The sequence below is a fragment of the Bubalus bubalis genome, chromosome 13 (genome assembly GCF_019923935.1).
Source record: "Bubalus bubalis isolate 160015118507 breed Murrah chromosome 13, NDDB_SH_1, whole genome shotgun sequence".
Classification (NCBI taxonomy): Eukaryota; Metazoa; Chordata; class Mammalia; order Artiodactyla; family Bovidae; genus Bubalus; species Bubalus bubalis.
In genome coordinates, this window is record NC_059169.1 from 8,173,105 (window position 1) to 8,200,832 (window position 27,728).

Consider the following 27,728-nt stretch of genomic DNA (forward strand, 5'->3'; position numbering starts at 1 on the left):
CCTGTCCCTTCCCATCTCCCAGAGTTTGCTGAAGTTCATGTCCATTGAATTGGTGATGCCATTCAACCATCTTCATGTTCTATCGCCCTCTTCCGTGATAATTATTTTAACCAAAATTATGTTGAGAAGCATTACCCTAAAATGTAGGCTTCTCTCTTGATCAAAAACAAACAGCTGTTAAACAATTAGGACTTATATAAAGCTATAGTTTATGACATTGGGCACTGTTCTGTTGTACCTCTTAAATTCCCATAAGGATGTTTTCATTCTTGTCAAAACTGTCACACAGAGAACAGAAACTGATATTCCTTGTAAAAGGATATAATCTTAATCTGCAACTTTGTCAAAATAGACAGTCAAAAGTAGACTTTTGGACAGATTTTTGTGGGGAAAAATCCCTCATTCTCCTAGATATGAAAATAACTTACTTCACTTTGTCAGTGGATTGATTTATTGAATGAATGCAACTAGGTAATGAATTATTTTGTAATGTGGATAATGACTTCCCAGCTTATCTCTACATTTAACTATGTTTTCATATACTATATTGGATTTCCTTAAATTTCAAAGAGAGTTCTTATATGAAATAGGTCCTCAGTGACAATTGACTCACTGTTTTCTTATATTTCAGAGTTGATAACTATTCAGAGAGAACAACTGCTTCATCAATTACATCTGAAGGAAATGAAGAGTACTTTGAAGACAGCGTTCCACCACCAGATGAACCACCACGGGCAAGTACCAGTGAAAGTAGATTTCGAGTAAGTCACTTTAGTGAAAGTCATATAACATCTTCAAATGGGACTAGCTCATCATCTTTGTCACTATTTCATTCTGAAGTACAGGAAATTTTGCTAAGGTGTAGCAGGTGCCCTAAAAATGAACATGAAACAATACAGTTTTCATCAAAGAAATTATTTTCCATAATGAAAAGTAACAAAAGTAAAAATAGGACATTTTCTTCTGACTTTAACTTTTCAAGATCTTCGAGAGTCATTATAGAAAGTGAAGATCTAGATGTGGCACCATGCCCTCCTGCCCATCTGTTTCTTTCTAGAGACCAAGTCAGACTTCTGGAAGAAAATGTGAGAAATCAAAGCCCTCCAAAATCCAAAGCCACATTAGAGAATAAAACTACCTCTCTGTACTCAATCTCTCTAGAGCCCTTGATTCAGAATCAACATTCTGCTACAATGGACCTTTCTGCCCAAGCACAAGCTTCTTTTTCCAGACAAAAGGCTACTCAGAGTCAAGGATTTTCCAAAGCCCAATTTACTGGTCAAGCCCACCAATTTTTTAACAATCAGGCATCAGTCAAAAGGCAGCCTGAGAATGAGGCCAGATACTCTGCTCTGCCTCAAGATTTGGTGAGGGAACCACTTACTAGCAGCACCCAAGACTCCTTCCAGACCGCAGACATGGATAGGTGCCAACATCTGGTCCAAGTTCCACAGTCTATTGAGACTCAAGATTCAGTCAAGGGCCTAGGGTCTGATACAAAACACTCGGATGAGACCCAGGATTCTGTCTGGTGTGAAGAGTCAAACAAGAGTAAATATTCTATCCCAGGGCAAAACACTATTTTAAAGGATGCCAGACATCTGGTTTTACCTCTGAGCCCAAATTCAGTTGATAAAGTGATGCCACAACTAGAGCATGTTAAGAGTGAGGGCCAGAAACAAATTGCTTCCTCAACATTAAACCAGTCTCCTGCATATGGCTTGCTGCCTCTCATGACCAGGCAGAAAAACAGAAGAAAAACATCACGCAGTAAAAGTGAACTTAGCCTCAAAGATCCACCTCAGAAGTCAAAGAAAACACCAGCTTCACAGGTATTTCTGACCACAGCATGTCATACTTCAGAGTGCAGCCAGTTAAGATATGAACATAAAACTAAGAAGAAAGAGTTACATCAAAGAAAAGGTGTATCAGGTATAGCATTGCATTTTACATATGCTTTCAAGCTTGTCCCTCCTTATATTAGGAAGTATTACAGAAAAAGACAAGCAAAATTCACTCCAGGTTTAACAGAATGTAGAGATTTTCTGCTGAAACCAGATCAGTCACTATGTGCAGAGAAAGTTAATTACATAGGGTCTGTTGAGGAAGAAGGAACCACGGGGAGTACTGAAAATGAAGAGCAGCATGGCAGAAACAATAAAGAACTAGAAAACATTTCACAAGAAATTCCATCTCAGCTAGAACAGTCTTTCGTGGTCAATACTTATCAACAGAAAGCACCTTGTCCTTCATTAACAGAAACAAACTGGATGAATAAAGAGTCTCTTGAAGATCCAAAGGAAATGGATATTGCAGAGTCTTGTGCCCCAGATAGCAAAACAACATCTGACGTGCCTGTGGCAAGGCAAGAGACACCTTTAGAAGAAGCCATATCAGAACCTTTGCAGAAATGTGTTTCCTCTCCCCAGATGGAGTCAGACAGAAACATGAAAACATGGGAGGACCTACGAGGTGCAGAGAATTCAAATCCTGCCCTTTCAAGCAGAGAGGAGTTACCAACGAGTATATCAGAAATGCAAAGGTGCTTCTCACAGGGGAATACAGACAGAAAATATCTTCTTGAAATTGTTCTGGAGTCTTCTGATATCAACTTGTTCGTTCCCCTAGGAACCAAAAAGCATAAAAGCAGTGGACAACCAGCAGGTGTAGAAATTCAGGAGAGGCCAGAAGATGTAACTGAGAAGGAAAAAAATGCCTTAAGAGCTCATGTGATGGAAGAAGATGACATAAGTGGAAGTGAGGAACTCGAAAGCAACACTAGAAGCAACATTAACAATATGCAAGATGAAAGAATATCTGCTGCGTTTCACGAAGCCACTCACACTGCCCTTTCTTTACCACCTCGTATGAAAATGCAGGGTGGATTAAAAACCAAGATGGATACATCAGAAATAGGACTTAGATTTTCAGCAGTAAAGCCAGACAAATTACCAGATGACAGGAAAATGTATTTTTCCTTTGAGAAGAACTGTCTAGTTAAAAAGCCACAAGAAGACAACAGAGAGGAAGAACAGGCTCCACACGAAGCAGCTTTGCAGCAAACGCCAGGCCTCAGGTTCAGCCCACGACTACAGCAGAAGCCCACGTATGTCAAACTGGAACCAGGACAGAGTAGTTCGAAAGGTCGAACCACTCAAAATAAAGACCTCGATGTTTACCCACAAACTCTCTCTACAGAGACGACTGTGGAGACTAACCCACGTCCCATGATGGATCCATTTCAAGTTGAGGTGAAGCAAAGCACAGACAGAGCCACGGGCAGGGAAACTGTAGACCCAGTGCATCCTCTCACCGTGTTTGAGAGCTTGCCAGTTTTAACTGAATCAACAGAATGTGGTGTCCCTTTGGGTGGAAGCCCTGAGAAGTTCCTGGATGCTCAGATTGCAGAAGAAAAGCAGGACTTAGAAGGAGTTTTACCTGAAGTTGCCCTGGGGTCTTTCCATAGGCATATGCCTCCATTATCAAATTTGAAAAGGAAGAAAATCAGAAAAAAAATACCAGGAACCACAAATGTACTTGGTTTCAAATGTGTAATTATGAAACTAAAAAAGCCACCAAAATGTCACAGAAGATTAAGAAGCAATTTCAAAATCATGATTAAATACATACTTCAAGATAAAACGATGGCAGATACGCTTCTGAATGTTACTGACCCTTGTCTGTCTATTTTGCCCCATGTTAGAATGCACAGCAGATTAAATGTAGGGAATCACAGTCATACCGAGCTAAAACAAGAAACATCAGAAGCTGAAAGAGAAGAAGACTATTTAGATATCATTAATAAAGGAAGTGACTCTGGAAACACACTAGAAGCAGCTCTGTTGCAGGAGGAAGTGAGTGGGGACCAGGAAGCTTCCCCAGAAGTAGTCCTTGAGGATTGCTGGAACCTCAGATTGGATGAAGATCCAGAGAAAGAGCTCAAATCCATGAAAGATATGCAACAACCAATCACATTTGCAGAAATCATGGCAGAGTCTATTCACATGGCCACAACAGGTCCAGTTCGTGTTGAAAATATGGAGGAAAGCCTGATAGCACCCACAGATTTAAGATGCACTGAAGATGATTCTGAGATATCTCCTCCCACATCAGAAAAATCACTGATTGGAGACCGTTTAAACCAAACAAGAGAAAGTGATGTGCCAGATGATGGAAGTGATACCAGGGCAACAGGTTACTGTTTTGCAGCAATGAAAGCAGAACGACCTGAAGATTTACCAGCAGTGTTCCCAAAGACTTTTAATTACCATATGCCTGTCTTATCTCATTCTAAAGTGAAGAAAACTAGAGTAAGATTTTCACACATAGAATGTAGAGTGAACTCCAAGTCTGTACCTATGAAGGCATTGAAGCCATCCATTTCACAAATGTGTGATTTCACAGGTCATCAAAGAAAGAAACTGGAATCTGACTTTAAGGCCAAGTTTGAAAAGATTGGCCAAGCTAATGGACTGGAATATGAATTTCTAAACACCCTTTACTCTCCTGTGCATAGCAGGTTACAAGAAGAGACAAAGAGCTTCTGCCGTGTTCAAGCAAAGCTCCGGGGTCTAGCCGTTGAAGAAAGACCACTGTATGTTGATTTTTTTGATGAGAGTAATACACTCTGTGACGGAGAAGAAAAAGGACAAGATGTAGAGGAAAAGGAGCAAAAGACTTTGCTAATAACGGCTCCGCAGCATAGCCAGTACCTCTGGATCAATGGATGTCGAGGAAAGGAGACTCACCTTGCCGAACCAGATGCAGGCCTGCACTGTTTAACAAAGGAGCAAGATAAACAGCACCAAACATGCTTTAAACAAGCTGCTTTGCAGACTGATGTCCAGATGGGTCCTCAAGAAGCCAAGGAACTCCTGAAGACCAACAAACCAGAAGATGACCTAACAGCCCCTGTGGGTCTGGAGATTCTACCTCCTGAAGCACGGAACTCATCACCTGTGAAACTTTTGAACATTCCAACAGAGAGTGGCGTAGCCTCTGGTGGAAACCTCACAAGGGAACGAGGTTCTTATTCTGTGGATAAAAATTCAGCATTACCAGAAAGTTTGCAAGTGACTTTCTTGCAGTCTTCTGATTCCATTGACACCTCCGTTTCTAAATCTCAAAGAAAGAAAAACACACTAAAACTGGCAAGAAAGCAAACAGTGAGTCGTAGATACAGAACTATGAGAGAACAAAACCTATCCACTCTGCGTATGCTCCCTGGCAGGCAGAGAAAAGCATTGCAATGCAATTTTCAAATGAAGAACTTACAGCAAAATAAAAACAAAGGAGATGTGTGTTCACCTGTCATTCTCTCCAGGGTGCCTGTTTTGCTGAACACCAAAATGAGCATCGGATTAAATGTGGAGACAGATACACAAAGGATAACAAGACTTGATCATACGCAAATGCAAGAGAAATCACCCAATGAAAGAAAAGTATGTTGCCCAGCTTCTATTGATATGAGTAGTTTACCTAACAGTGTGAAAGACAGGAAGGAGGAGGGGGCAGGGGAACAAGATTTACCAATTCCAGAGAGTGGCCAAGGCTTCATACTCAGTACATATCAGGAGCAGGATCATGACCTTATCAAATCAGATGAGGGGCAGAAACAAATAGGAAGTATAAATATCCAGGTACAACCACAAACACATTTTGCAGAGAGTATTTTGAGCTCTACTTCATGCCCAACATTGGATCCATTTCCACTGAGAAAGCTAGAGAGCGATGCTAGGTTTTTTCCTCCAACATCAGGAGAAGCAAAGTTTGATGAAAAAATATTTTCTGCAAGAGAAGGTGGTGTTCCATCTGAGGCAAACCATCAAAAGGAACAAGCTGGTGGTACTGAAAAGGAAGAGAAAGTGACTTTAGATTTCTGCATGGCTGCTTTATCTCTATCCAAAGGCAAGAGAAACTTCAAACAATATTCAGACATGAAAATCCTGATGAATCCCAAATATGGAATTTTAAAAGCAAAGAAACCACCCATTTCACACATGCTCAATATCAAGGGTGGTGCTAGACGAAATCGTAGGAAAGAATTGGGATATAACTTGACCACCAAAATGGGACAGGTGGGTCAGAGTACAAAAATGGCAGATGGCAGGGACTCCCTCCTGAACATCATCCCTGCCATTAATAGGTATAGTGACCAAGAAGGGGAAAAAGACATGTTAGGAGAAAAAAGACTCAGTTCTGAACAAGTAAAGCAAAATATACCCCCACATGAAGGGAATGTGACTCCAGATGACCCTGAAGAAGGTGATCTTCAAGATGAAGAAAGTGAACAGGAGATGTTACTAAAAGTAATTCCACAGCTCAGCCAACATTTCATACTCTGTTCAGACCAGACGAAGGAGCTTGAGCTTCACAAACCAGGAAGCAAAGGATATGGGGAAACTCTGTTTTTTACCAAACAGGACATCCCCCAGCACACACAGCCTGAAGATCCAGTGCAGACAACACAGCCGAAGAGAAGCCAGCAGACACAAAACAGCACAGTGTGGTCAGCGAGTTCAAACCTTCCTCTTCTAAAGTCGAACGAATCACTAACCGGTCAAGTTGTAATTGATACAATGAAATGTGACATCCCAAGTGATGAGAGCTGCACGGGAGAACTGGATGATCTTGGTAAAGAGGAAGAGTCAGAGTTTAAAAAAGATCTACAAGCACCTGTCCCTGAGTCTTCAGCTACTGCCACACCTGATCCCCCTGCACCTAAACAGGGGAGAAAGACATTTACATGTAGAGCCTTAAAAAGTAAAATGAGTCCCAAGTGTGTTGTTATGAAGGCACGAAAGGCACCAATGTCACAGATATTTAACATCCCTGGGAATGGCTGTCTGAAAACCCTCCCTTCGAAAACCCTGCGATCACAGATCGTTGAGTTTTTGATTGAGATAAAATCCTCTGGGGCGCTAGAACATGTTACTGCAGAGAGAAAGGAAGGAGGAGCCCAAGAATTGCTGGCAACAATGCTGGAGTTCTGGGATGCAGCCACACTTGCTTTACCTGTGTCGAAAAGAGAGAGAAACCACTCAGAACTTACAGACAAGATAAATAAAATGAGTCCCAAATGTATCACTTTGAAGGCAAAGAAGACACCGATTTCCAAGACATTTAATGTCACAAAACGTGGCGCGCCAAGCCGTGGTAGGCAATTTGAAGGCAAGTTCAAAACTGTGAGGAAACAAGGTCGATCACTGGCAGCCACCACACCAAAGGCCACCTCCTCTCCCGTGTCGGTTTCACTGGACATGAAGGTGCATAACAGAACCAAAGTAGAGACAGACATGCCGGGGAAGATGAGGTTCCATCCTGTGATACAACAGCAAGGACACTGGTCAGATGGAAGGGGAGCCTGGTGTCCCTATTCTAGGGCCAAGAGGGAAAACGTCAGGAAGGAACTCAAAGGCCACAGTGGAGAAGCAGCGCCTCAGAATTTCCAGCACCTCACTTCCCGTACTCATCATATGAAGGAGGCTCGCTTTGTGAAATCAGATCTCAAACAGAAGTATTCAGCAAGGGGGAAAATCCCAGAAGCACGAACCATAGCGGAGGAGCTGCAACAACAAACATTTTTCACACAAACTGTCTTGCGTTCTGTGCCTTCTTCTATTCTGAATTCACTTCCATCTGAGAAGGCACCAAAAAGGACAAAAACACAGAGGTCAAGGATTTTATCTCCAGCGACAGAGAAATCACTCGGCGAATCTTTAGCTGTTAAAGCACCAAGTGACGTCCTGTCTGAAACAGACCCAACAAAGGAACTTGCTAGTTCTAGTCCAGAGGGAAGGAAAGAATTACAAACGGATTTACAAGGGAGAGCCCTACAGTCTTTTGGTATCTCCAGGCCAGATTCACCTGAAATTAAAGGGTTGAGAAATGTAGCATTGATCCCTACGTCTCGAACTGGGGAAGCCCAGATGGCATCAGTTTTGAAGACAACTAATACCACTAGTCCCAGTGCCCCCAGCCATGGAAAGGAACTGGTCTACACCTTTGATAACATGGCCAAAGAGTTATCTCAGAGTATGTCAAGTATATTTATGAATACTTCTTTTTCACCTACACCTGTTTCACCTGCCACCAAAACACATAAAAAACGGAAAGCCAAGAAAGACCCAGTCGAAGTCAGTATAAAACCAGAGGGCAGGAAAAGACTGTGTAAAAGATGCAGCGCCTTAGGCACCACATCTCAGTCAAGACGGCAAAATGAAAGAGAGGGCAAGGAAGCTGCATTCAATACAGAAAGTAGAAAAGATGAAAATACGCTTATTACAGAGCAAGACATGCAGCAACAAACACTAGTTTCAGAAAATATATTGGAGTCTACCTGTTCTCCTCTGATAATTCCATTTCAAACTGAAAAGGTGAAGAAGAACATCCCAGCATACACAAACATACTGCATAGAAAATGTGAAAAGATTTCATGTGTAAAAAGAGGGAAAGCGATGTTCAACGGTCTTTTAATTGATGAGGAAGTGTTTAGGACTCCCACAAGGAGGCTGGATGCTTCCAGTCCAGCTCCCCTACAACTTGAAGAAGAGAAAGACATAAAAACTCAAAAAGTAACAAAATACACAGCTGATCAAAATATCCCACTTCCCAAGTCAGGGATCTCAGCGCTTGGAGATTCATGTAATGAAAGCTCTAGAAGGAAAGTGAGTGGTTCTATTGTCAAGAAACATAAAGAGTTGCAAAGAGATTTACTAACAATATCCACAACATCTGTTTTGTCTCAATCTAGAAGGCAGAAAAAAGCACTAAAATTTCCAGAACAGAAAGATCTTATGGGTCCCAGATATATAACCATGAAGGCAAAGAGGCCTCTTTTTTCACAGGCGCTTAATATCACTGAGCACGGTCATCAGTACTGTAAAAAGAAACAGGAATGTTATTTAAAGTCTGTGATAAAAGACAGGCAACAACATAAAAGTATAACGGATGCATTTTCATCTCTCACACCGGTTTCAACGGATAAGATAGATATTGAAATTGATAGCACACCCACAACAGGGACAGATCAACCAAGAGTACAAACACACAACCACACCTGCCCAGAGCTAGAGAAATCACTGAGTGTTGGGGAAGCATGGGAGGCCAATTTGATTGATACACAAAGCAGATCCAGCAACACAGGGAGAGTGAGTGTGCCACATGAGAAGGAAGAGGAAAATGTCCCAGAAATATCAGCAGAATCAGTTCTGCATGAGAGCCAAAATCTCTGTTTCACGCCTCATCATGTGAAAAATCTTGGCCCTTGCAAATCAAAACCTAAACTGGATAGTTCAAAAGGTAGAAGTACTTGGAATCTGTCTTATGTGCCACAAAACATGAGGCAAGAAGAACATGTTAGAAAAACTATTTTAAAGCCTGTCTCTAAAAGCGTGATGACTTTAATTAGAGTCCAAACACTGAAGAAAGGTCTTCATACTCAAGAGGAAATCCAACACATGGCAGATCTAAAGATCCCATTTCCAGAAGCTAGGAAATCAGAGACTGGTTCCTTACACTGTGATGGTGTCTGGGATGGAAATCCTAGGAGGAAACGAGATAGTCCCATTTTTAAGAAAAAGGCAAGGAGTCAGAGTGACTTACTAGGAACAGTCTTAAAGTCTTTAGGTTTCTCCAGCCTTGATTCATCTGAACCTGAGAGCCAGAGTCATGCAGTAGAGGCTGTAGGCAAGAAAAGTACAATGAGTCCCAAGCAGGTAACTCTGGAGGCAGGGAAGCTACCAGTTTTACAGGAGCTTAATAGCACGAGGTATCTTACCGGAAGCCATAGAGAGAAAAACCACAAAGCTAAGACCAAGGCAAGAGAGAAGCAATGGGATGAAGGTGCGAGAGAGACATCATTCCATGCCAGTGAGGGAGCTAAGAGTCCACCACCCACATTAGTGACTGATAAACTCTCATTTGATACCGCAGCAAGGGACAGTCTGGATAACCATAGAACACTTTACAAAAATCTAGGTGATTTTGTTACAGAGAAAAAGGCAGAGCTGGACAAAAACTTAGCCACAGTTCTCCTGGGGCCTTTCGATTTATTCATGCCTGTTTTATCTGACTCTGAAAGCCAGATAAACACAGTGCAAGAGAAAATCATACCGAAATGCAAATGTTCAGTGATGAAAAAAAAGGAGCCACTCATTTCACAGCTATTTAAAATCAGTAGGCAATCTTCCACAAAACAGAGGATGAGACTTAGATCCAGCGTAGAAACCAAAATGAAAGAGACGCACTCAGGTAAAAATGAGACTGATATGTGTACAAATGCCACTTACTTTGAAGTGGATACCTCCAACATTAGAAGGCAAAGCAGATTCCAAACAGAGGCAGACAGAATATCAGGGTTTAATCCTGTACAGCCAACACACATGCAGTTGCCAGTCGAAGACAGAGTGGTTTTACAGGCACTTAATGCTGCAGGTCCCGCTGCTTTAAGCATTAACAAAAAACAGGAGATAGACACACACAGAGAGAAAGCTGTGTTAAACACAGACCTAAAATCTACAGATGCTTCTCCATCTATTCCACCATATATAAAAATGGAGCAGTCACCTAACACCTCAGGTAACTATGAAGAATCTTCTGAAAAGAGAAATGCCCTAAAGAAAGCAAAAGGTATGGAGGAAAAAGAGTGTGAACAACAGGTCTTGTCTGGAACACCTTCACAATATACCCAGTCATTTGAGTTTCTGCAAAAGAAACAGCAAGAACCATGTGTCTCAGGAAACATCCAGAACTCTGCTTATGCCTATACACCTCCTTACCCCCAAATCCTAAACCATCAAGCTAATGTGAAAACAGCAGGTGTAGAAAGCACTGTGCCTACTGAACGGGTAAAATCGAAGGCAAAGAAACCATTTGTTTCCCTGATGTATAACAGAGCAGGGCATGGAACCCGAAGCCACGAAAAGGAAACAAGGTTTAACACCAAGAAACAGAAGCCAGGGTTCCAGCAAGATAAAACTGAGGTAGAATTCTCTCTGAAAACTATTTGTGACCCTGGGTCTATTCCACCTCAAATTCAAGAGTTGATGGAAGCAAAAAGGGAGAAAGGCAAGCCAGCAAGGCCAAAGAAATCGCTGAACACAAGACAAATAGCATTTTCACAGTCCCTTGCTAAGAGTGCCAAATCCAGAAATACGAAAACCCTGAGACAGTGTATCAGAGAGCAAAAAGAAAATTGCCAAATTGCTTCACTGGACCTCTTCCCACAGTGTAGATATCGATTCATGATGAGACAGCAACTGAAGAAGAGCCCCACCCATGTCAAGTACACAGTAAATTTGAAAAGAGAAGCACATCCCGATCAACCTTCACCAAAGAGAGAAAGCTGCTCCACTACGTTTGACATCTCAAGAGTTAGGTTACATGCAAAACGCCAACGCCTCATCGCCCTGGGAGTAAAGGAGGGAGGCAGAGACAAGGCCCAACCTCCAGCATCAACTCCACAGAGGACGGAAATATCTGAGAAAACAGATATTTCTTTAAGTTCAAAAGGACAGAATATGTGTCTTCTAGAGTCAGATGCTTCTCAAGAGAAGACTTGCAAGGAACAGGATCTGCTGAAAGAAGGAAGGAATTCAAGGACACTGGTGGAGCCGACTTGGTACTCCATTACGGAAACCCCTCATTTGGAAAATACCATTCCAAATCAACTGGGAAGAGATGGCTTAAGAGAAACTTATACCTTACAAGGTTCAAAAGGACAGATGTTTCTTTGTGCAAATGCAGAAGCCCGGCAATATACACCTGCAGTGGAGATTGGAGACGTGAAACCAGATCCTATTCCGGAACGTCTCCTGGATTCAACATCTCGCCCCAGTGGGGAACTTCATGTGAGAGAGGCAGGAAATGCAACACGGAAGGAAAGTGTTAGCATCCCTGTTGTTTCAGGTGTCAATCTATGGGAAACCAAGATGCCAAAGTTAACGAACCTTCTATTAACATCAAATGAACAGAAAATAAACTGTTCCGAGAAAGGGAGGACAGAGCAGCAAAACAGTTCTAACCAGAAGAAAGGAAGTCTTCTGGAATTCATTTCCTCTTGTATATTGTATCAACTCCATCTTGAAAGGCAAAAGAAAGAAATCTCAGCCAAAGGAATGAGTTCAGCAGTTTTGAGTCCAGTGGTCCAGAAAGCATCAAACACAGTAGATATTCCAGTGGATCAACCTCCGTGCTCAGAAAGAAGAAAAGAACTTCAACAGGAAGGTACATGCAAGACTCTCCCAACATCTCTTTCTCATTCTATGATGAATATATTTCAGATTAAATTACCAGGAGTAATGAAAGCAGCAAAGGAAGTAGATAGTCCAAGGCACCACGATTCAAATACAGAAGGAATTGGCTTGCCTGTTGCAGGAACAGAAGAGCAACCAGAATGTGTACAATGTATTTGGCCAAATCTTGCTTCTGATACTTCAAGAGATATATTATTTCAAAGTAAGATGCCATATGAAAAGACAGTATCAGAAGAAGTAGTTAGCACTGTGGAGTATACTCCAAGTACAGAAGGACTTGATTCACATATTACAGGAAAAGGAGACCAGCAAGAGAAATGGATGTCTGAGACCCTTCAAAAGTCCACATCTCACTCCCAAGCAGGTCCCCACCAAACTAATATCTCAGTGCAAGAAGTAAAGTTTGATGACACAAGTAAGATGCATTCTGAATATTCAACTCCACAGGCTAAGGAAGCATTAAAAGGAATGGATGTTATTTTTGGATATACACAAAAAAGTGAAAAAGGAAAAAACTTACCCAGCGTGGAACAAAAGCAGCAGCACCTACTGATTCCCTCTGAGAATTTTCCCTCCCTAAGAATTCCCTCTGAGCATATATCTTACCCTCAAAACAATCCCCGGCTCCTGCCGCATTTAACGCCTCAGACGAAGGAAGCATTATCAGAAGTAGGTAATGTGTCGAGCAGGACAAAAGGATTAGACTTGATTTCTAAAGAACAACTAAATACTCAACGTGAGTGTGGCCTGGAATGGACTGTACCCTCAGGTCCTCCAACGCAAATGACGAGACAAAATACAAGGCCACCTTTGGAATCATCCAGTGAAACTGCAAAATATCAGAATGTCTCGTTGCCGAAAGGAAATAAATTATTGGATGGGGAGCAGATAATTGATTCAATAACAAATGCTAGCTCCCCCAAGCTAAGTGTTAGAAAGAAGGTGCACTTAGGTAAAGCATGTCAAAAAAAAGTACAAAAAGAGGTGTGTCTGCCTGGATTTTTTTCACATTCTCTTTCTATCCATATGCCTCCTTTGCCTGAAAATAAAAGACAGAAGAATGACCTAAAACAAGGAGTTGAGAAAGACATGGTACCCACCCAAAGGACTTTGGAGAAATTGATATTTTCAAACGTATTTAATACCACTGACTACGGTGGCCCAGGCAACAGACCACAACTGCCGAGGAAGATTAGAATAAAAGGAGTCAATGTGAAAGGAACACTGAATCCCAACATTACCTTGAAGGCAAATAAACCATCACGATCACACATGCTCAGTGAAAAGGAATTGCCAGGGCAGTTGAACATTGTAGAACAAGAGATCGAGGGGCAGATAGGCAAAGGTATATCAGGTGTGAAACTGACAAACTTGTTTGCTTCTGTACCATCTCTGTCACCTCTTGATTTGAATTCAAGAACAAAAGGAGGAAGAGATACGTCAAGAATACCACAGAACTGCCTTCCACCACTAAAGCTCCAGGCAACATCAAATATCAGGAAAGCGTCATTTGCAGAGTCAATTAATAGAGAGAGTTTAAGCAACATAATAGAATCAAAACATTTCCCACAGCAAAAGAGGGAAGATGGAGACAATATAGTATATGTGAAAGATAAAAGGAACTGCAAAAGGGCCACCTTTAAAAGAAAGAAAAAACTTTTCAAACACACACCGCATGGAAATGAACCTCAGTGGAACAATAAAGAGCAAGAGAAAATGATGCAGGAAGATGAAAGTGATGGAAATGTAGTTCTGAATAAGCCCCATGCCTCCATTCCATCTTCTTCTCACCTGGAGCAGGGTCCTGGAGTAAAAGAAGCAGCATCACAAACAGTATCATGGTTCTGCCCTCCATCACTGACCTTCCAGGAACTGTCAGATGCAATGATAACATGTAAGGAGCCAGCTGATGATATTTTAAGCAATATAGCAAGATCAAAATATATGTCACAGGAAAACGAAGACAGAGTGGACATGGCTTTGAAAGAGGTAAAGCATCCCCAAAGAATGCCTCTGGAGGTGAACCAGTCTCCAGTTGCCCAAGAATTGCAGTTGAACATCAAAGAAAAAGAGAAAGAGATACAGCAAGATAAAGGTAAACATTTTGGGATTCAGAGACAGTCTTGTGTTTGCATCTCTTCTCCACCTTACTCTGAAGTGGACACAAGAAGGGAAGGAGAAGCAGTCATGCTAAGAAAAACAAGATCCTGTTTTCTACAACCCAAACTCCGGGAGTCATCAGATATGGGAAACAAAGCATATGAAAAGTCTGTTTCAAACAGGGGAAAAAAAGCTAAAGAACATACAGTACAGGAAGAAGAGGAGAGAGTTAATATGGAAAAAGTCCTACTTTTGAAGAAAAAGAATTCACCACTTTTACAGGAAATCCAGCTGGACGTCAAAGAGCAAAAGAACAAGATACAAAGAATTCGTGAACCAAGTGTGATTTTGATCTGTACTTCCAGACCTGCCACTTCTTTTAACTTGAATACAAGAATAATAGAAGCAGATGACAGAGCTAAAGTAACAAGATACTCTTGTTCAGAACTACCCCACCAGAAATCATCAGATGTAGAGAAAAAAGCAAATCGAGAGTCAACTGAGAGAGGTATCATAAGCGATGTACAAGCAGCAAAGGAATTTATGCCCCAGAAAGGAGAGGATCAAGGAGAAACAGCCAATATGAATTATATGAGGTACTCCAAAGAAACAAGTTCCAGGGCAAAGGAGTTCCCACTTCCACATGTTCCCAGTAACCCTGGGAGCCACAGCCCCCAGACTAGAGATGAACCAACAAACAGAAGAGAAAACCTGGGACATGCACAGGAAAGAAAAAGTGAACTAGATGAGGTCCTGACAGGACTTTGTCTACCTCAGTTTACATTAAACAAAGGCGAGAAAGAGAAGCAAGGAGCTCTCAAATCCTGTCTTCCACCGTTATGGCGCAGGAAGTCATCAGATGCACAGGAGTTAAAATATACAGTGTCACCTCTGAGTGAGATCTCAAGTGATTCAAAAAGAACAAAATACATGATGCAGGAAGAAAAGGATAAAGCAAATATTTTTGTGAGGGACCCAATGCATCCCAAGTGCTTAGCTTTGAAGGTAAGGAAATCCCCGCTTTTCTGTATGCTCGAAGCAAAGAAACTGCAGGTGAACATTAAGGAGCAAGTGAAACGGGAGCAGAAAGGCAGAAGGGGCACAGTTGTGATTCTGAGCAAAATCTGCCCTTTTGTCACTTCTTCAGCTCATCTTCAATCTGACACAATAAAAGAAGATAAAGGTGGTCTTGGAGTCCTAAGGCACTCTGTGCCACATCTTGAGATCCAAGCCTCACGGCCTTCAGTACAGAAAGCGCCTCTAAAATCAACTGATAGAAAGAAAGAAAAACAATATCCGCCACCAACAGAAAGGGACAGAGCACACGCTACAGTTGTGAGAGGCTCGGTGCATGCCAGTGGCTCAGATTTCAAAGCAAAGACATCATCCCCGCCTCATGTGTTCCGTGTAGCCAAGCACAATGCTCTGAGCAGGAGAAAGGAAGTGCAGCCAAGCACGGAGGAGAGTGCAGAACGGGGGCAGGGGAGAACAGGAGACCCTGGTGTGACTCCAACAAAAACTCATCCTGCCTTGCCGTCTCCATCAGACTGTAGACTGGATGCAGGAATCAAAGAAGACAAACACTTTCCTGCAGTCACGGGATTCTCTCCACCATTTCAGCTCCTTGAGTCATCAGGTACAGGGAAAATCAGACATGCAGATTTCAGTCAAGGTATTAGCTCGTGTAATATAACAGTAAGAGCTAACGGACGTGTGTTGTATAAAGAGACGGAGTTCAGAGTAAAAAGAAAAGACGAGAAAGATAGAACACACCCCAAAATCAGAGCTGTGGAAGCCCAAACATCCCCACTTACACATTTACTCAGTAGAAACAGACTGCCTTTGAATGTCAAAGAGCAAGGGAAGGAAATGCAGGATGGCAATGGTGAGCTGGGAATGGTTCTGAGGGAAACTCGTGCCTCCTTACCTTCTCCATCTTACCTGAGACAAGACATTAGCAGAAATGAAAAGAAAGATACAGAAAGAATAAAGCAATCCTGTTTTCCACCACTGAAGATTTTTGATCCACTCAATCTAAACACAAAAGCAGATGCTAAGTCATTTGATGGTTATTTGTTAAAAAACAAAGCTAGACTCAAAACAGATTATGAAGACAGAGTGCTTCCAATATCTGTGCATCAGAAGGCAAAAGAATTATCACTTTCACATAGATATGATACCAAAGAATCACAGTGCAAAATGAAAAAGCAAAAGAAAATGGTACAGAGAGAGGACAGTGAACTAGCTACAAGATTGAAAAGCATCTGTTCTTCTTTTCTGACTCTACCATATCTTAAATCTGATACACCAGAAGGAGACAGGTACATGATAAGAATCACAAAATTGCCTCCCCCACAAGCAGAATCACCTATTATACTTACACACAATCTAACTGACCTTCAGGAAAAAACTAAAGGCAAGGTTTGGGAAGATAAACAGGAGCCAGGTGATGCCATGCAAACTGAAACCTGTGCTTCTCTATCTTCTTCTCTTCACCTTGATGAAAACACCAGCATAAGAGAAGAGGGCATGTCAATGCTACCAAGGTCCTCTTTTCCCCCAGTAAACTTCCAGAAATCATCAAGTTCTGAGGAAGTGATACATGTAGAGTCAATGGCGAGTGATACTGTCATTAGTCCCCGCAAAGAAAAATATTTGCCCCGGAACAAGAAAGAGGACGGAGTAGAAAGAAGAAACTTTGTGTCTCCCAAACATCAAGGAAAGGAGATGCAGGAAAGTAAAGATGAACCAGGTATGCTTCTGACCAAATTTTCTACTTTATCCCCATCTCTCTCTGCCCTCAAATTGGATAAAGAAGTACAAGTTGATGATGAAATGCTAGCACGTACAAGGTCTGTTTTGCAGAGAGTATCATCTGGAGGGAAATTATATACACACACAACTAGTGGTGATACCCCGGAAGATGCTCGAAACCTGACCAAATCTACTTCATCACCGTTTCTCCCTGCCCTCAAGTTGGATATAGCAGTACAAGTCAATGATGAAAGGCTAGCATGTAGACAATCTGCTCTGGGGAGAATGTCGTATGCAAGAGAAGTAGTACATACAGAGACAATTAGTGATAATACCATGAAAGATGTTCAAAACCTGACCAAAATTTCTACCTCATCACCACCTCTCCCCACCCTCAAATTGCATAAAGAAGTACAAGTTAATGATGAAACGCTAGCACATCCAAGGTCTATCTTGAGGAGAATTTCATATCCAAGGGAAATAGTACACAGAGATTCACTTAGTGACATCACAGTTCAGTTCAGTTCAGTTCCAAAAGATGGTCAAAACCTCACCAAATTTTCAGCTTCATCACCATATCACTCTGCCCCCAAGTTGGATAAAGAAGTTCAAGTCAATGATGAAATGCTAGCACTTAGAAGGTCTGTTTTGGGGAGAATAGCATATGCAGGAGAAACAGTACACAGAGATTCAATTAATGGTGATACCATGAAAGATGGTCAAAACCTGACCAAAATTTATGCTTCATCACCATTTCTCCCCACCTTCAAATTGGATAAAGAAGTACAAGTCGATGACGAAATGCTAGCACGTGGAAGGTCTGTCTTGGGAAGACTATCATATGCAGGGGAAACAGGACGTACAGATTCAATTAGTAATGATATCACAAAAGACGGTCAAAACCTGACCAAATTTTCTGCTTCATCACCATCTCTTTCTGCCTTCAAATTGGATAAAGAAGTTCAAGTCAATGACGAAATGCTAGCACATAGCAGGTCTGCCTTGGAGAGAATTTCATATGCAGGGGAAATAGTACATATAGAGACAATGAGTGGTAATACCATGAAAGATGTTCAAAACCTGACTAAATTTTCTACTTCATCATCATCTCTTCCTACCCTCAAACTGGATAAAGAAGTACAAGTTGACAATGAAATGCTAGCACGTAGAAGGTCTGCCTTGGGGAGAATTCCATATGCAGGGGAAATAGTACATAGGGGTTCAATTCATGGTGATACCACAAAAAATGGTCAAAACCTGACCAAATTTTCTGCTTCATCACCATATCTCTCTGCCCTCAAGCTGGATAAAGAAGTACAAGTCAATGATGAAATGCTAGCTCTTAGACGGCCTGTTTTGGGGAGAATAGCATATGCAGAGGAAACAGCACATACATATTCAATTAGCGATGGTATCACAAAAGATGGTCAAAACCTGACCAAATTTTCTATTTCATCACCATCTATCCGTGCCCTCAAGTTGGATAAAGAAGTACAAGTTGATGATGAAATGCTAGCACATAGAAGGTCTGTTTTGGGGAGAATATCAAAGGCAGGGCAAATGATACATACATATTCAATTAGTGATGATTCCAGGAAAGATGTTCAAAATGAGGAACAACCTATTCCTGAGAAAGAAGAGAGGGACAGAGAAAAATCAGTAGATAGGAGAGGTGTGACACACACCAAATATATAATTTTGAAGTCCGAGAAATCACCTTCTTCATATACACTCCACAGATCAGAACTGTATCTGAACCTTGGAGGGACAGAGCAAAAGAAACAGGAAACTCAAGGTAAACCACCTGGTAAGGTGGTAAGAAATATTTATCTTGCTGCCCCTCCAACTAAGCCAAAATTAGACAAAGGTACACAAGTAGATGAAGGAAAGCTTGGAATTAAAAAACCCTCTCTACTTCCACAAATGATTTCAGCATTATCAGATGCAAAGAAGAGAACAGATACAAAGGGAATTAGTGGTGATGTAATAAAAAGAAAACAATGTATGTCAGAGAAAGAAAAAAAGCTTGATGTGAAAAATGTAGATATGAGGCTACGGACCCATCACAAAAAATCAGTGATTTCACCAATTCCAGATATCCTTAGTACAAAGAAATTTGTGTTGAATGTTATTAAAGAGCCAGGGGGAAAAGTACACAAAGATAAAGATGAACCAAGTATGGTCCTGACAAGGACTTTTGTTTCTATCCCTTCTGCACCTCTTTATTTAGACTTAGGGAGCAAAACAGACAAAGACACACCAGAAATCACAGGATCCTCTGGGTCACAGCAAAATCTCCAGGAAACATCAGATACCCAGAAAACAGCAATTAGAGAATCAGCTGCTGGTGAGAGGGAAATTGTTAAAAACGCAGAATGCTCAGTGCCAGAAGATGCCATGCAACAGTGGACATCAAACTTTGTGATCAGTGTACAGCAAAGGAGGGAACCTCTACAAGTCAAATCTGAAGGAGATGTGAGTCAGTTACTTTCAAATTCACAGCAGGAGGACTTTTATGTCACAGGGTATGGTACTATAAAAAGTGGGAAAAGGCTGGAATGTTTCTTTGCAGGGTCAGAGGCTCAGCAAGAAAAATACAAACCAGAAGCTTTGGCTACAATTCTTTCCTTCCCCATGATGGATCTCACTAAAATTGAAAGTCTGAAGAAAGAAACAGAAATAATGAGTAACTTAAACCATAAAATAAGTCCTCATGTTCTAGTTTCACTGCCAAGGAAACTATCCAAGGAAATATATGGCACACTTGGCTCCCCTGTCAGTTCAGAAGGATTTTCTGCTTCAAAGCAAGATGTCCACCACCAACAAGAAGCTTTATCACAAGCATCTCCAGCATCTACAGATCTATGTAAACTTGATAAGCCAGAAGAAGATAGACAAAACAATGGAAAAACAAATGAAATGTCCCCTCCCAAAGTGTTAGCACCACAGATAAAGGAACCCCTTGAGGAAATGAATATCACAGAGTCAGATGCACTCCAAAATGCAGATCAAGAAATTGTCATGAAAAAGCAAGTGGTGCTGCAGTCTGGGAGTGGACAAAAGACCAGAGTGGATTCTAGTCTTTCTCTGAAAATTCCAGTACAACATGTAAAGCAAAGGACATCATTGGAAATAGATGTGCGCAAGCAAACTACAGTGTGCCCTGGAATACAAATGCTACCAGGAATACAAATGGGTATGACAGAGTTTGATGCCCAAAGAGGGAAAAAGGAGCACACATTGCTTGTTCCAGATAAAGAGTCACACAATCTAGAACCACCTCAGAAGTCTGTTTCCTCCTGGACTTTTCCACTTCAATCTGGAGATGTGGGGGGAAAAAACGAAACTGACACTGGCTCTACGGGAAATCTGGAGCAAAAAAAGTTAGACATGAAAGAAGGGATATTAAAAATAGAGACAAACATAGCTGTCCATCTAGAAGAGGACAAAATAGAAATGCACAAACACACCATTGTTAATCTGGAGGAGGAGGCAATAAAAATGGACACAAGCAATACAGTGAACCTGAACACTGCATCTCTAAAGGCAGAGGAACCTCAAATTAAGACTCAGGTAATCGCTCCCATGGCAAACAGATGCCCAATCAAGCAAAAACATAAAAAGGAACAAGAAGTGTCCAGTGCAAAACATAACATTCAACTACAAAAAAAGCTTCAAAAACATGCTCTGGATTCATTTTATGCCTACATTCCTCTTTCTCCCAAATTAGGAGGCCAGAAAGGCAGATTAACAATAGCAGACTTGAAAAGAGAATTGGGCCCCCAATATTTAAATATGAAAATCCGAAAACATCCAATTCCACAGATTCTAGGCAACACGGGACGAGGTACTCCAAGCAATCGAAAGAAATTAGAGTATAACTTTAACAAATCAAAGAAAATAGCTTTGAGAAGAGGAGATGCCTCAGAAATATTTATCAGAAGTCTTTCTATTTCCACAGTGAGTCCATCTCAGACTAAAGACCCAGTAAAATCTCAGACAAACCTAGAAAGTGCAAAGAGAACCCGTATTTCAGAATTCCAGAAGAAATCACCAAATACTAGTGAAACTATGAAGACAGACAGTTCAAGCATTGTGAAAGAAGGGAACCGGAATTTTACAGACACAATTCCACAGGATTCCCAGCCCTTCATGGTAGACAAACAACAAATGCACAAACTTCCTAACATCAAATCAGAAGCAAACCTCAGCAGAGAGATAAATAAAAATTTAGCTCCACAAACAATCGAAAGGGTTGTTCCAGACCAGGATATCTCAAGGATCATAAAAGAACCTGATGTGCTTACGATCAAACAAGAAAAGGCACCAAAACCCACTGAAACACCCACAGACTGTCTAATCATGTCTAAAGATCCAAAAGAAAATGTGGAAAGGATTGTAAAAGAAACTTACTTGCTTATGGTTGAACAAGAGGCACCAAAACCCATTGGAACACCTACAGAGTGTCTAATCATGTCTGATCCAAAAGAAAATGCAGAAAGGATCATAAAAGAACCTGACTTGCTTACAGTTGAACAAGAAGAGGCACCAAAACCCACTGAAACACCCACAGAGTGTCTAATCATGTCTGAAGATCCAAAGGAAAATGTGGAAAAGATTGGTAAACAACCTGACATGCTTATGATCCAGCAGCAAAAGGCACCAAAACCCACTGAAACTCCTACAGGGAGTCAAATCATGTCTGAAGATCCAAAGGAAAATGGGAAAAAGATTGTGAAAGAACTTGATCTGCTTATGGTTGAACAAGAAAAGGCACCAAAACCTAGAGAGTGTCTAGTCATGTCTGAAGATACAAAGGAAAGTGTGGAATGGATCATAAAAGAACCTGACTCGCTTATGGTTGAACAAGAAGAGGCACCAAAACCCACTGAAACTGCTACAGGGTGTCTTATCATGTCTGAAGATCCAAAGGAAAATGTGGAAAGGATTGTAAAAGAACCTGACATGTTTATGATCCAGCAAGAAAAGGCACCAAAACCCACTGAAACTCCTACAGGGAGTCAAATCATGTCTGAAGATCCAAAGGAAAATGTGGAAAGGATTGTAAAAGAACTTGATTTGCTTATGGTTGAACAAGAAAAGGCACCAAAACCCATTAAAAAACCTAGAGAGTGTCTAGTCATGTCTGAAGATACAAAGGAAAGTGTGGAATGGATCATAAAAGAACCTGACTCACTTATGGTTGAACAAGAAAAGGCACCAAAACCCACTGAAACTCCTACAGAGTGTCTAATCATGTCTGAAGATCCAAAGGAAAATGTGGAAAGGATCGTAAAAGAACCTGACTTGCTTCCAGTTGAACAAGAGGCACCAAAACCCACTGAAACTCCTACAGGGAGTCAAATCATGTCTGAAGATCCAAAGGAAAATGTGGAAAGGATTGTAAAAGAACTTGATTTGCTTATGGTTGAACAAGAAAAGGCACCAAAACCCATTAAAAAACCTAGAGAGTGTCTAGTCATGTCTGAAGATACAAAGGAAAGTGTGGAATGGATCATAAAAGAACCTGACTCGCTTATGGTTGAACAAGAAAAGGCACCAAAACCCACTGAAACTCCTACAGAGTGTCTAATCATGTCTGAAGATCCAAAGGAAAATGTGGAAAGGATCGTAAAAGAACCTGACTTGCTTCCAGTTGAACAAGAGGCACCAAAACCCACTGAAACACCCACAGAGTGTCTAATCATGTCTGAAGATCCAAAGAAAAATGTGGAAAAGATTGTTAAAGAACCTGACATGCTTACGATCCAGCAAAAAAAGGCACCAAAACTCATTGAAACTCCTACAGGGAGTCAAATCTTGTCTGAAGACCCAAAGGAAAATGTGGAAAAGATAGTAAAAGAACCTGACTTCCTTCAAGTTGGACAAGAAAAAGCACCAAAACCCATTAAAATACCTACAGAGTGTGTAATCATGTCTGAAGATCCAAAGGAAAATGTGGAAAGGATTGTTAAAGAACCTGACATGCTTACGATCCACCAGGAAAAGGCACCAAAACCCACTGAAACTCCTACAGCGTGTTTAATCACGTCTAAATGTCCAAAGGAAAATGTTGCGACAATCATAAAAGAACCTGACTTGATTATGATGGAGCAAGGAAAGGCACCAAAACCCACTGAAACACCTACAGGGTGTCTAATCATGTCTACAAATGTGGAAAATGTGGAAACTCACATGAAAAGCACCCTAAATATGAACAGTTCTCCTCCAAAGGTAGAAGAACCACAAGATGAGACTCAACTCGTTGATACCACGGGGTGTGCCTCGCCACTCGATCATAGGGATCAGAGTGAACGTGTACAGGACACAGCCATGCAAAGGGTCCAGCAACTAGAAACTTCTCTAGGAATTGTGCCTATTCAACCCCAAGCTAAAGGTAATGAAAGAAAAACAGTGGGATATAGTCCAAGTGCGGGAATTATGATTCCTATTTGTGAAGCAATTAAAAATGTTCTTGAATCCCAGATAAAAAGCATGATTCAAAACAACTTTTTTCCTAAAAACCTTGAAAAAGTAAAAGACAATAAACCTGATGATTGGAAGTCACAATGTTTCACAAGGGGTCCGAGTACACAATCCATGACAATACATCCTGAATTGCGGCCAAAACCTATTTTAGAAAATTTTACTTGCAAAGAAAAAATCAAGCTCACGCATCATTTAGAGTCAAAAGCACCTGAAATAAGGCTGAATTTGATACCAGAGGTGGTAAAACAATCCTTTCAAAGGTTCAGCTTTTATCAAAAATTGGCTATTTCAAAACATAACAGTTGGAAGCTCTATCCAAGACCTAAACAAATGTTCTTTTTGCCTCTGGAAGGGATTGATACTATAAAGTTTAACCTAAAACACAAATATGAAAAAGACTCACCTCCTGTCGATCGTATGAAGTCACTGATTGTTAATGTTTCAAGAGGCAGTGAAGAGGCTGTGAACATTACAAAGTTAAGGAGGATGAAAGCGCTAGAAAGTGGAGCACCTTCATTGACTTCCACTAGAGAGAAAACATTGCCTCATATTCTCCAGAACTGCTCAGTAGGAGAGAAAAACAAACTCCTCATACACTTTTCTAAGAAGACACTGGAGATTCAAATGAAAGCCTTTCCCAGAATTGTAAGGGAATCTTACACAATGGCCAATGCTCAGGATGGAAGGAAACCTTTATCTAAATGTGTTCATTCTGTGGTCAAAGTACCAAAACGAAAAAACAGAGTTTTGTTACTTTTTGAGGAAAACTCTCTTCATCAGATAGATCTTGACTTACAATACAAATACCTTCGTTTTCTCCTGGGTTCTCCAGTTGCAAGGATGTTCCCTAAGCCAATTGCATTTCCCAAACATAGTCTTAAATTACAGACAGTTGCAATATGTAAAAAAGTAGACAGCAGTGGGGAAAGTGGCGGTCATTCCATTAATACACAACCATTAGAACATATCCCTTTCAAAAAACAAAGTTTCCATGAAAACTCATCATCAGTCAGAAATTTCTTGGCACCTACCCAGATGTGTGCCCCTGACCCTGATCAACACAGCACAGTGCAGAAAGACACCACGGCTCTTTCTACGTTAAAATCTCATGTGACTCCAGAAAAAGATAAAAAATGTCATGTATGGTTTCAAGAAACAAGTACATATGAATCTGTTGATTTAAAGTTTCAGAAAAAGGCTCAGGATGCAGGTGGTTCCCATTCAGTTCAGAATTTTGAAGATTTTACTGACAGTCAGACAGATATCGAGAATTCAGGTAACTCGGAGGAAAGCTCAGCTCATGATGTACTTGAGAGTGAAGACTGTATCTTTTTAGATGCCACCCCTTATTTAAGGCAGGAAGCAGAGAGTATTCTATTTGAATTACAGAAAGGCATACCTGTGGAAAATCTCTACAAGAAGAAGAAAGTCAAAATGGGTTTGAAACCACTTTACAGTGAAGCTTTGGGTTCCCATCATGTTAGAGGTCATCGACAACACCCGTCAATTGTGACACCCCATTCTTATGAATCCCATAAAAGCAGGACACACAGGTCATCCTCCAGCATTACACCGCTTTCTTATGAATCCCACAGAAGCAGGAAATATAGATCGTCCTCCAAAATGACACCATCATCTCATGAATACCACAAAAGCAAGAAACGTGGATGGTCCCCCAAAATGCAGCCTCCTGACCTGTGGTGTCACAGCTCCTTAAATATCATCGAGGTTCCATCTGTATCATCTTCCATTTCTTTCAATGGGGAGATGCTTTCACAGACTACAGTAAGTGGGAAAAATTATTTAGTTCCCTTAACAGAATCCAATATTAAATTACATCTTGCAAAAAGCCAAGGCAGACCTCACAGGCATTCAGAAAGCAGAGAAAGAAGGAAGGCCAAATTGGACTCCTTTAGAAAGAACAACATGCCTTGGGAATGTGATGAGAGTTACACAAAGAGTAAAGAGAAACACACAAGAAGGAAGAATGTGAGGGATTATGAATCAGAAAGACTGGATTATTTCCCAAGTAAATACAAATCAGCAGCAAAACCTCATCAGGAGAGTATCAGCTTCCATTCTGAAAAAAAACAAAACCAGCCATTTTTTTATGCCTGTATACCAGCAGACTCACTGGAGATTATACCCCAAACCATTCGCTGGACTATTCCCCCCAAAACTTTAAGGAAGAGAAATTTCAGAGTTCCCCTAGTGGCCAAGATTTCAACTTCTTACAGTATATGGAACTCATCCAAAAAGTTGTTGGGATCGCTGTTAGAGTCCTTCAGCTTACTTCATTAAAAATATTACCATTTCAAGATTCATCTAGAAAGGACAGCTGGTTGCTAAGATGGTATTCTTTGCAAAATAAAATCGTATTCAGTCAAATGGCTTCCTCATGAAGTGTTTTCTAAACTGACATTCTACAGTAGATTTGAATCTACTGTTCTGAGAGGGTGCGTTGGGAAAGCAAATGACTTTGGGTTTGGTCTAGCCATGCAGGAGAGCTCTCTTTAGTTTGTGCCGCCTCCTTATAAGCCCCCAGAGGAGAAGCCCCCAGGTGCCAAAGCCCCCTTCCCACCCCACCCCACCCCAAAGACTGCAGGGTGAGTTGGAGGAAGTGTAGCCCATCAATGAGATTGAGGAAGAACAACCTGAAAGGCAGGGGGACATAGATGCTAGAGGGAGACAGTTTCAGGGAGCAGCAAGGCTTGAACGTCACGTGTCACAAGATACAGGAATAAAACACTTCCCTGAGGACCCAGGTTCCTCTGATGACTTTGTCGCCGTCCCCAGTGGCAAGCAGAACCCGCAGCATCTCCATGACCTGCTCACCATCTGCCATAGCTGGGGCATCAACATGCTTGAGGACCTCAGACCGCACCCCCAGGCTCTTAGAGGAGGCCCGGAAAAGCCGAGTCTGCCCAGGGGCTGCTGGGAAAACCCAGATCTGTGAGGCTGAGGGTGCGGTGGTGGGATTTTTAGCACCATGTGAATTTTTTTGGTTGTACTTTGTGCTGGCTTATTTCTAGTATGTTAATAAAATATTGGTCTCACTTGGGGAAAAAAATCCTTTTTTTGCCTCAAAAATTCCATAATGTTGATCATTTTATTTTACTCTTATCACCATTATATTCATGCTAGGGATAACAGTGCTCCTCCCTCTATTATAAATGCTACTTGATCTCTTTGAAACACATTATTTGCTGTGTGTGGAATATTTGGGCATGCTTGATAGAAAATTATAAAACATTTCAATTTTTTTTTTTTTTTACCAAGGAAAGTATCTGATTTTGTACAACTTACACAGAACTTTTTTAGTACTAAAAACAATGAAATTATTTCACTTCTGATATTTAACAATAAGAAGACATTACCTCCCCAAGACAGGCCCCTACAGCCACAGACTAGACTCTGCCATCAGCATACTACTGGTCTTGTATCTTCTGTGAGTCGTCTGTCGTGTTTGACAATCAAGTTGAATATTTTCTTACTTTTGATTGTAGAGAATTTTGAACATACGCACAAAAAGGACAAAAGTATATGTGTGCCCCTCACTCAGCCCTAAAATATTAACCTCTAGTCATACCTGCCTCCTCTACTTCTCCATTAGTGTTTTGAAGCAAGTCACAGATATATAATTTTTATCATTTTACAAATCTCTACTAGAGAGATTATTTTAAATAACCATCTCCTATCTAAGAAGCAACAGAAATTACTTGGTATCAAATATGTAGTCAGATGATTTCCAGCTCTCATGAATGTCATTTTCTAATGGTTCCCATTCCATTGTTTTTTGTTTATTTTCTGACAATTTTTTCAAATCGAAGAAACCAGGTTGTTTGTTGTGTAGCGTTTCCCATAGCTTGCATTCTGCTGATCGTGTCCCCATTTCAGACTGAAATTATTTAACCCTGAATTCCTTCTTGTTCCTTAAAAGGTCTTTAAATAGATTACACAGCATGCAGCATTTAGAGTAAACTGTGTTTCAGAAGACTGTCTGGGGTGGGAGCTGGGAGGGCCATTCAAGAGATGGGGAACATACATAGACCTGCGGCTGATTCACGCTGATGTAAGGCAGAGACCAGCACCCTGCCACAGAGCAAGCATCCTGCAATAAAAAATAAATAA

General features: G+C 41.1%; 1 protein-coding gene across 1 annotated transcript in view; it reads left to right on the forward strand.

The window, feature by feature from the left end:
* Positions 1 to 27,704, forward strand: part of CCDC168 (coiled-coil domain containing 168) — a 38,158-nt gene extending 10,454 nt beyond the window's left edge. The window contains exon 4 of the mRNA XM_025262602.3: positions 632 to 27,704. Coding sequence (XP_025118387.3) covers positions 632 to 25,898 — 25,267 coding nt within the window. The 3' untranslated portion in view covers positions 25,899 to 27,704. The remainder of the gene's footprint in view (positions 1 to 631) is intronic.
* The last annotated feature ends 24 nt before the right edge of the window (positions 27,705 to 27,728 follow it).